The sequence below is a fragment of the Leucopleurus acutus genome (genome assembly GCF_964270905.1).
Source record: "Leucopleurus acutus genome assembly, chromosome: 7".
NCBI classification, from domain to species: Eukaryota; Metazoa; Chordata; class Mammalia; order Artiodactyla; family Delphinidae; genus Leucopleurus; species Leucopleurus acutus.
Genome location: NC_139150.1, coordinates 101,460,896 through 101,471,783, shown reverse-complemented (window position 1 = coordinate 101,471,783; position 10,888 = coordinate 101,460,896). Strand labels below are relative to the sequence as shown.

General features: G+C 51.0%; 1 protein-coding gene across 1 annotated transcript; it reads left to right on the top strand.

The window, feature by feature from the left end:
• Positions 1-3,127: 3,127 nt before the first annotated feature.
• NKX2-6 (NK2 homeobox 6) lies at positions 3,128-6,808 on the top strand (the record flags this gene model as incomplete). Its single annotated transcript, XM_082842686.1, has 2 exons — positions 3,128-3,401; positions 6,180-6,808. 2 exons carry the CDS (start codon positions 3,128-3,130, stop codon positions 6,806-6,808), a joined length of 903 nt encoding a protein of 300 aa, XP_082698812.1.
• Between the last annotated feature and the right edge of the window lie 4,080 nt (positions 6,809-10,888).

Sequence of the window (10,888 nt, the reverse complement as noted above, 5' to 3'; positions counted from 1 at the left end):
CGCCCGCGCTCCAGCTAGCTGCCGAGAGCTCGCACCATCCTCCCGCCACGGGGCTGTCCCTAACGCGGCTGCAATCCATTGACCCGGAAGGGGCGAGATCAGCGCAGCGATTCCAGTCCCCGGGGCGCACAGCTCAATGCGCCCTGGCGCTGGAGGGGAGGAAAAAGTGGGACGCGGAGGCCCGGCTCATTTACCGCGATGTCCCAACGCCCGGGGTCCCGAACCGCGGCAGGCGACTCCGGGGGCGCGAGGCCCGGGCGAGCGGAAAGCGCCGGGAGCTGAGACCCGAGCGCCGAGGTGCAGGTTCCCGGCCCGCTGCTCTCCCGGCCTCGGTGGGCGAGGGCGATGTGGGCCCGGCTCTCCAGGTTTCCCCGGGGAGCCTGAGTTCTTTCAGTAACGAAGATTCGTGATTGCACCGCTTGAGAGGGGTTAGCAATCCTTACCACGTCCAAAATCTCATTTGATCCTGGCAGCAAACCAGGGAAGAAAGGCAAGCCTGCGGATCTGAGAGAAGGATTTGAACTCAGGGCTGCTGATGTCAATTTCTTCCAAGGTGCCCTTTCTTCTACGACTTCCTAGAGCGCGGCAGTCCGCCGAGAGAATTCCACTCTAGAATAACGTGCTGGAAGGTTTGTGACTTAAAGTTTTTAATCGGGTTCCCCTTCCAGCCGAGCTTGGAAGGCGAGGACTCTGCCGGCTCCCAGAGAGGAGTGGGAAGAGCGCCTACCCAGCGTGCTCTGAATGGAAAGGTTCTAAATTCGTCGTGTTTTGGGTGCCCGGCTGGTTGTAAACACACGCCTAACCAGACAATCGCTTGCACCTCTGGAGGGAGGAGGATACCATAATACTGTTTTTCTAGGAAGTCGTGGAATATGTTTTAGAAGTGTTAAAATATGTGATTCATTGTTTATTCTACATATTTACGCTGAGGAAATAATCCAAAATGTTGACAAGGATGAAGATGTTCTCTGAAGCCTTGTTCACAGCGACAGAAAAAAAAAAAGCTGTAATGTAAAAGTATAAACGGTCTATTATGGTTCATCCATAACATGGACTATTATATTGCCGTTTTAAAATATATCTGTAAAAACTCTTTAGAGAAGCTACACATGCTCATGATGTAAATTTAAAACATACAAGCTCGCATATCCCCTGTGAGCTCATACATGCGAAAATATATAAAGAAGGAAGTGACCTAAAATATCATCTCCGGATGGATCTTGTTTTTCTTTTCAACTTTTCCTAATTTTTTCCAAAGTGTGCATGACTTTTATAATCAGAAATAAATAAAATTTAAATAAATGTATGAGTCATTGAAAGATTTCGATGTCTCTGAGGACAAAGAGATGTCTCTTTGTGGGGGGGAGGAGGGAGGAGTTCTGTTTTGGCAAAACAGGGGTCCTGGTGCACCTTGCCATTGACGAGCTGGGCCACCTCTGGAGTCGCTCAACCTCTCTGATTTCGACTCTTCACTAATAAAAGAAAAGGAAAGCTGGAAACACTCAGGGTATATCTTCGATGTAAAGATTAAATGATACGATATATAAGAAATTATTTCTTGACTGAACCATCAAATTTGCCAAAAATTTGCATGAGTTTTTCCAAGAAATTTTGCGTTCACTAGCCTGAGGAGATGTGTACAGTTTATCTGGGTTTCAGGAAATAATAATGCCCAGTTAGTTCTTATAATATTGAATTCTCCTAAGAAGGTTTATTTAAGAAACATTGTATTTGAAATTCCAAAAAGAATTCTAATGAGATCTCATTTGGATTTAAAAAAATTTTTTTAACTTCTTAGATTCTGTGCTACGACTGCTGACCCGGAATCATGTTTGACTGAACCATGTAGTGTGAGTAGTAACAATCGCTGATATTTTCATACATGTTATCTCTTAATTCTCACAATCATCCTGTGATGGGCTTATTCTTATCTCCATTTTTTTTTTTTTTTTTTTTTTTTACTTAAGATTGGGAGGGTAAATACTTTGCTCAAAGCCCACAGTTGATATGCTCCAGAGTGAGGGCTGGACCTGTGGATTCCACCTGCATAACCACTGCACACACTGCCTCCCTTTACTCGGTCCGGCTGTGCCCAAGGAGCTTTCCCGAAGATTTGATGCTCGTCAAAACTTCCCACCCCTTCGTGGGGCGCCGCGTTCGTACACACATGCACACACACTCAAGACAATCAACTTTAGGGAGGATAAAGGGGAGGAAAAGAAGGGCCCTGGGGTCGTGAAGGGCAAGGTGAGCACCTGTCTGGCCCCTACACCCCGGCGGGGACTATTACCTTTCTCCTCCTTACCCACTCACGGAGCCTATAAAGAGGTCAGGGGCTCCCCCAATATAGCTCCCAAGTCCTTTCTTCGCTCCAGGTCTGAGATGTCCCTCCTGGGAAGTGGCGGATCTCGGCTCCCTACATGCGGACTCGGCTCTCAGTGAGACATTTCCACCTCAGTCTAGGCAGTGGAGGGTCCAGACTCGCTCCTCTGCGGTCCAGCCTCTTCCCCCTGGAAGGAGCTCTCAGCCTCCTGGCCCTTGCTGTGCGCGCACTTACACTCACGCGTGCAGCTCCAATCCCGCGGGTGCCCAGCGGTCTCCACCTGAGTTTTCCTCTGCCAGGCGTTGGACAGTTGAGCTAAGGCTAGGCCGGAGGGACCAACTAGGGTTGCAGAGCAAGGGTTCCACCCCCATCCCCGCACACCCTCTAGGAGAGTCCCGAGGGACCCAAGGTTGACCTGGGAAGCTCCCGTTTGTATTGTATTCACCGAGATACGAGCCGTGCGCAGGCTCTCTCCCGTTTTCCTTGCGTTCGAGAACCCAAACCTTTCGGAAGGTAGCTGGGGTTGGAGAGGAATTAGAAGGGCGAGAGAAGAAAGGACTGGGGCGGGGGAAGATGCTGAGTTAACACGTGGGTTCTGCGGGAACCAATGGGGGTCCGCGGTTTCGTCACCCGGCCCGGTCAATCGACTGGCAGGGATGGCCCAGAGGAAGGCGCAGTACGGGACGCTGGGTGTCTATCGTAGACCTTGGGTCTGCGGAGTCTGCAGCAGCAAAACGGAAAGCTCAGCGCGCTGCGCTCTGTGGGGACCGGGGACGCCCCAGCCCCGCCCCCTCCTCCTTCAGGATGTTACTGAACCCTGTCACCTCCACTCCCTTTTCGGTCAATGACATCCTGAGGCTGGAGGGTGAGCAGATTGGCCCGGAGGCCTTGCAACTCGGGGGTGCACGGAGGAGCCCGGAAAGCTCTCAGTACCTGCTACCGGTCCCAGAACAGCGAGGGTCGGAGGTTCCCAGCGCCGGTAGCGGCGACGGCGACAGAAGGCAGGAAGGGTCGGAGCCTCCTGAAGGTCCCTGTGAGACAGTCACAGAGATGGACGCTGAACTGGTGGGCGAGCCACGTGAGTACGCCCTCGGGTCTTGGCTCCTACAGGGAGACCAAGAGGTGGGGTGGATTATTATCAATCGGCTCGTGGCGGGACACGCATCTCCTGGTCTTCCCGGCTCCGAGGGCTAGCCCCGTTTTCCTTCACATGAACAGTCCGAAAGACAGGACTCTCAGCCCCCTCTAACATCTCCTCCAGACATCCTAACGAAAATGAGGTCCTGAATTTTGGGGGTTCACTATTTCCACAGCCAGTCCTCTGATTCCCACAGACACTTCCCCCCCGCCCCGACCCACAGCCACAGTTCCCAGAAACTCCATCTTCTCTTTCTTACAGCAAAGCCCTCTACAGTATCTTAGCTGTGCTCCATCACCACCAACTTTGCCAGCCATCTCCCACCCTCTATACCCTAAACCGTCTGACGAAAGTGTAGCCATCAAAGCAGCCGGGCGCTTTGGGAGTGGAAACTCCGTAGGCTCTGGGGTCAATCCCAGCCCAGCCTTTTCTTGGGGCTTGCCGAGTGGCCTGACCAGTCCAGTCGTTCCTCTGCCTGGAACACGGTAAGGGCAGCTCGCGTTTTAGCTGTTCTGGGAGACGAACGACTCCAGCGGAGTCTCAGCGCCTGGTCTCCGGAGGAGCAACCTTGTGCGCTGGCGGAGAGGCCAAGGCATCTGCGACCAGTGGCAGGAAGGGAAGAGGTGGACGGGGGGTCGTGCTGGGCTGGCTCTTGCCAGCCGGGAAGTTTTGGCGGGAGAGGCTCGACATTCGGGGGGATGAAAAGGCTACTCCTCCTCTTTCCAAACCTCTGCGTCTTGGTCCGCAGCCTCCATGCTGGTCTGGGGGCTCCCGAGAGGCGCCTCGCAGGTCAGGCCTCCTCGGCCAGGCTGTGCCACGGACACTCCATTCGAGCCTCAAACTAACCACATGAAGAAAATTAAGATGCTGGTTCAGGGTTATTCGTCGACTTGCAGGCTGGTTATTCACCTGCTCCAGGAGCCTGGAGAACAGTACACTTTGCTGTGTTCCCAAAGAAACCTGTGAATTTTCTGCAGCGGACCCTAAACCTTCATCTCTCCCAGCGCTGCTCAGACAGTTCGCCGTTCACTTCGGCTTTGCCGAAAAAGGGGTCACGCTCCTCTGACCATTGCTGTCACCTGGCAGCTGAAGACAGCCGCAGGGCTTTCCTCCTCGGCTGGCGCGCCCGGGGCAGCTCGCTGTTCTGCGGCTGCGGTTGTCGCCGAGAAGGGGCCGGCGCCCAGCTCCAGGAACTAAGCCCAGGGGCCATGGCAGCCACCGATCGCGCGTGGAAGGGATCTTCCCTGGGGGATTCTGTGCGCCTCCTCCGTCCTCAACTTGCTTGCAGGGACGCAGGGTGAGAGGGGCTCCGAACTGTGACCGGGAAGGCACGGAGTGGCCTGCAGCCCCTCGGTCTGCGTGGTCAGCGACTCCCAAATGGGGTCCTGCTTGTTCCACAGAGTCACCGAAGGCCAGCTGTTACTTTTTGATTTGCTAAGAAAACACACCCTCGTCAATATCTTTCCTCTTTGCGGGGAGAGATGTCCTAAGTTTGTCTGAGCACAGGCTTCTCTGAAGGAAGGTTTTATTTCCTCAATCTGAAATACCAAACAGCCCCTTGCCCCAGGAGACTGCGCCAGCGCGGTTGTGGATTTGGAGTCGGATTCCAAGTAGTACTGGCTCTAATTAGGGGCTTCCTGCTCCGCCTCGCCAAGAGCATACATCCTTTCACGTTCCCGGTTTTCTCCTGCCGTGAATTTCCACGAAAACTCAGCATTTCCTTCCTACCTACCCTTGGATAAAAAGCAGAGCTTTGCCAAATCAGGAGATGTGGGAAGAAGGGAAGGAAAGTCTGCGTCTTGGAGGCCCCCGGGCACAGTCGCCCACGGGTTATCTTCGAGGGCGCTGCCCGACCCGAAGAGGAAGTCCGGGAGAAGCCAACGCCACCCGCTCTCCCGGGAGACCCCAAAGGAGAAAGAGGACGCTTTTTAAAAGCCAAATGTGGATCTTAACTCTACATATCCCGCAAAGAGAACCTCAGTTTCCGAGCCAAGAATCAGCAGCCAGAAAATATTTTTTATTTCATTTTATGTTGTTAATTTGGATAGAGAGCATCGCGTCCAGGAAAGATGGGAAGGGTTCCTGGTGCCAGTGGAGCATCTGATGACCAAAGAGACAAGGATGTGAGCAAAGATGAGGTGAAGGTGGGAGGCACTGGAGACCCTGGCGCCTGGGCTAGAAATCAAGTACCCTGCGGTGCGTGCCGGGACACAACAGATAGCCAGGCAGATGGGAGCCTCCGAGCGAGCATGTCACCGAGTTTTGGTTCTCTCTCTCTCTCTCTGCCTCTGCCTCTCTCTTTCCCCACCAAGAGCAATCTAAAGTCAGTCTCTATCTAATAGGCTCGCAGCAAAAGTTTCCCCAAACTCGCCCACACTTTAGAATTGCAATCACAGAGAACAGCCCAGATACAGACATTCTAAGAAGAGAATGAAGCTTAGACTCTGGATCAAGAGTCTATCTTTGGGGAAACGACCGTACACTGGGTACCACTGAGTGTCACAATTTGCATTGTGTTCCAGCAGCTGCAAAAGCGACAGAGCTTGGGGGGAAGGAACGAGCTTTGGGACGGGGTGAGGGGTCAGCAGAAGGGAGAGACGGGGGACCGAAGTGAAGGCTACTAGGAGGGGAGGGGAGGGGAGTCCCTTGAAAACAGCGTAAGAATCTCTCGGGTGAGCCTTAGGCTGGCGCTGACGGTGTTCCTTCCTGTGCTTTTAGAGTCCGGCCTCAGCGCAGCCTCGCCCCCCTGCGACGGGACCCGAGTGCAGGAGCGCGACGTGGGCGACAGCGGCGGCGGCGGCGCGCGCGGGGATGGCTCGGAGCATCCCAAAGGGCGGCCCCGGCGGAAGCCGCGCGTGCTCTTCTCACAGGCGCAGGTGCTGGCTCTGGAGCGGCGCTTCAAGCAGCAGCGGTACGTGTCAGCGCCGGAACGCGAGCACCTGGCCAGCGCCTTGCAGCTCACGTCGACGCAGGTCAAGATCTGGTTCCAAAACCGGCGCTATAAGTGCAAGAGACAGCGCCAGGACAAGTCCCTGGAACTGGCGGGCCACCCGCTAGCGCCGCGCCGGGTGGCGGTGCCCGTGCTGGTGCGGGATGGCAAGCCCTGCCTGGGCCCCCGCACGCCCGCCTTCCCCGGGCCCTATGGCGCGGCCGCGGCGCCCTATTCCTGTTTCGGCGGCTACGCGGGCGCTGCCTACAGTGCTCCCTACGGCGGCGGCTACGCCGGCGCGCCCGCGGGCCCCGCGCCCCCCGTACCCCAGGCCAGCTCTGGCTTCAGCGGGGGGGGACCGAGCGCCAACCCGCAGGGCCATCTGCCCGCCGCGCTTCAGGGGGTCAGGGCCTGGTGAGGCGTCTTGGCTCGGGTGCGCCACCCTGAACAGATGCTCGGTCCCGCCTCTCCGCTAACCTTTCGCGGCCGGGATGAGGGAGCGCCGCCGTGGAGGAAATATAGGCCACCCGATGGCATTTCTCTCCCGAGAGATCCCTGGGACTAGGAATTGCCTTCAACTAGCCATCCAGCTGAAGGCCCTGGGGGCGTTCTTCTCCCGAGAGACGCAACGCGGGGCCTCCGCCAGCCGCCCACGAAGCAGCACTGGGAGGGAGGAAAGCCAAGGGTGGCTGGCAGCTTCGGGCGTCAGAGTAGTAGTTCTGAGGCAGATGACTTTTCAGGCCTCAAATACAGGGGCTGAGAGGCTCCTTAATTTGTGTGCAGCAGCCCCAGGGAGTAGGGCGGTGATGGGGGTGCTCTGGAGGGCCTCGATCCCCCGATTTAAGGCAACAGGTGGGGAAAGAAGGAGAAAAAGGGATGAGCCAGGGGAGGGGGATGAAGAGCCTGGAAAAGGAGGACCAAGAGGTCATGAGGATTTGTGCGAAATAGGTCCTCCTGCAGGGGGTAATCTGCGCCCCCCACCCCTTCCACGGGCTGCGCTCCCTGGGACTCAGTATCTAGTGGAGCGCTTTTTTCCTGGAGGCACAACTGTTCTCCAGAAGATATCCATCACACTCTAGTTCTTCCCTCACTGTAAGTGCTCTTTTTTTTTTTTTTTTTTTTTTTTGCGGTACGCGGGCCTCTCACTGTCGTGGCCTCCACTGCGCCACCAGGGAAACCCCACTGTAAGTGCATTTTATCTCCTGTATACAGCTCAACCTCTTGAGTAAATAGACTAAATATATTAGTGTGTGTTTGCCTTGTGTGTAGGCCATTAGAATCTATCCACCTCTAGGTTTCTGCTAAACAACTTCAAATTAAAGTAAAAATGAAACTCAGAAGTTCTAAGTCTTCAGTACACAGAGAATTCCCTAGAGAGACAAAAGTTGGATTCAGCTCTGGAGAGGTTACCTCTCTCCATCTCCTTCCCTACCAGCCCCAGTAGGTTTTCTTTCAGAAGGTAGTAGGTTTCTAAATTCCACATCAGAAAAGGAGGCTCCCACTTGTCCATAAGTCCTAACAGGATGGGCAGGAAGCCTGAATTTTAGGGAAAGTTACAATTCCCCCAGGCGCAAATATGTCTGAAATCACGCAAACTGAAGACTGAGAACAAACTCATTTTGTTAATGGGAACATGGGAATCAAATAAGACAGTTGTCTTTGGCAGGTACTAGTAGAAAAGTCAGGCTCTTTTCTTTTTCCTTGGCTATCATTTTTTAGACAATGAAAAACTCTGCTTCTTCATCCCCTGGACCACTAACTTGTCAAAAGTTCAATTCTATTATTTAATAAATTCTAATTTTAATTAAATTGTACTGGTCCTGTATTTTCTCATTTCTGCATCTGCCCTGGTTGTTTTTTGCCAACGTGGGAAACAGGGACTGCTTGGTCCTATGTAAGCGATGCCGGACAATTGACAGCTTACATCTCTTAAAGTTTAAGTTAAAAACAACGGTAAGTATTCACATTTCTCCTTACTACCATTTCCTTATATTTTCTCTCCTCTTTGGTTTCATCCCTTTTCTCTTTTATTTCTCCATAAATATCTGTTAATAAAAGTGTATTTAGAAACACCCTGCAGTGTTTTTCAATTATAGTTAGTCTTGCATCCCTGGGATAAAAATGTATATTTTAAACTAAGAAATGTCTGTGTATATATATATATATATATATATATATATATATATATATATATATATATGTATATGTATATATATATATATATTAGGAATGTCTGTATATTTTAAATTAAGAAATCTCAGTAAATATTCCTTGGTCAGTTAAGCTAACACTAAAAAAAAAAATAGAGATTACAGTTAAAATCTCCATCATGAGAAAATTGTCACACGGTGATATCATACTTCTTTCACTTTGCTGGGGGGGTGGGTATTCCTTACAAGAGGAAAAATTACCTGTGGACACTGGCCTTAGATTCATGACAGTTGAGTTTAAGTTTAATGCTGACACTGCCTAACCATCTGTCTGGCCCTCAGTTGTTCAGTGAGTTGTATTAAATTTTCCCGAGATCAGATTCTAAACTACTATAGGTTAATTTTTAAAAATCTTTTGCTCTTCTTTGGGCAAAGTTCTTACCTAGAAATGTAGGTCATCATTGTATGGATCTAGAAAAGTATTGATACTTGGCACAGAGTAGAAAATTAATAAATGCTATTCTCTTCACCCTCCCACCCTCTTGCAACCCAAGGAGTGGTTACCAAACACGTGTTGTTCTTTTTTTTTTTTTGGAGTATAGTTGATTTACAATACTGTGTTAGTTTCAGGTGTACAGCAGTATTGTTATGAATAGGTCTTGTCTCCTGAGCTCCCTCCATGCTTTTCGCCACATGGAAAAGCCCAGGAGGGAGAGCAATGACTGTGGTCAAGCCTGGGTGTGAAGGGGACAGGGGCTTCGTTCAATCATCAATATCTCAGTCATCACTGAACATGGAACACAAGAGAAAATAAGATTTGGCTGGCACCCCGAAGGAATTTATTATCTAATTGCATACCAGAGACTAACATGAGAAAGGTATCTGAAAATACAAGGTGGTATATGCTGCATGTCAAGTCAGACACACAATAAGCTCTCTAAAAAGAATGAAAAGCCAGCGTGAGCTGGGATGCTTAGAGGAGGTGGATTAAGCCTGGTGATTAAGGTGGGAATGACTCTACTTACTGGGAGAGGGTCCGGGCAAGGTCTAGGACTTAGGAAAGGAGAAGAGTAAATGGGCACATGCCAAAGCTAGAGTCATATTTTCGAGTAGTTTGAGATACAGTTCAAGGCTAGCTTCTGGGACTTTGTAAACTGCAGTCAACTGGCTGAGGGACTTTGGAAGGCAGGAGTGGGTGTTGCTTTCACGTATACCCAAGATGTTCCATTGACCTGGGACATTTTCTGTTTTGCTGTCCAGATTGCTGTAGCATCCATATTTGCTGACCTAAACGAACAAGCAAAACCTACAACAAAACCTTGTCCGTGTGCAACCCATGTGGCTTTTTCTTCAAATGAGCATGTGGAAGTTTGAGATTCCCAGGACACCAAGGAGATTTCTTTCCAAAAGGAAAGGAGAGTAAAGGAAGACTCTCTTCTCCCAACTCCCCACTTTAAGTGATCCTGTCAGGATCACTTTAAAACACATCCCTCTCCCAGATCCTCGAGCCCACCCCCAGCTGCCCATCTTCCGTCCTGTAATCTCTCCTTCGCACTGAAAGCTGTCCCTTTTTGTGTGTCTTACCAACCACAGCTTATCCAAGGCAGGGCTTTCACCAGGGAGCCGCTCTGTAAGCAATCAGCCTCTTATCTGCCTCGTTCAGTCCCGTCACTCCAGTCACCTCTTAATGTTCACAAGTTTCCCAAATGGGAAGTAATTGACCTCTAAACAAAACAAAAAAGCTCTCAGAGAGATAGCAGAGGTTCCTTTCCTGACTGTCCCAGGGCTAGGGTCTCACCTAGGCCAGGTGGATAAGTCAATAAAATTGCAGACTTCCTGGCTCCCCTTCCTCTGTCCTCCCCCAGCCCGTCCCTTCAAGCCAGCTTCATCCGATACTATCTGCAAATCAGATGATGTACGAGTCAAACCATAGATCTTAGGGTGGCCAGAGATTTCTGGTATTTATTTTTCGTCATTTTGTCATTATCAGGATAGAACGTTGAAGGGACATAGTTTTCAAATTCCATTTGAAAAGGGTTTACAGTCTTCAGGGTTTATACCAGCTCTTCATTATATCAGCCCAATGACTTGCCTTTTCCCTTTTTCACAAAACGAGGGAACTCCCAGGCATAACAGCTGTGCCCCCAACCTGCACCATTCCACAAAGAGGCCTCTTCGGAGAGATGGAAGGTGGTGGAGGATCCGAGTCAGGAGTTGTTGGCCTTCATTCTAGGCCAGTTCCACTAGTGGCACACTTATAAAATTGAGGAAGTGCATCTCTGAGGCTATTATTCTAATTTGGGGTGGCTCCCTATTGATTTTAGATGCCTTTATTATTTTTTAATTCT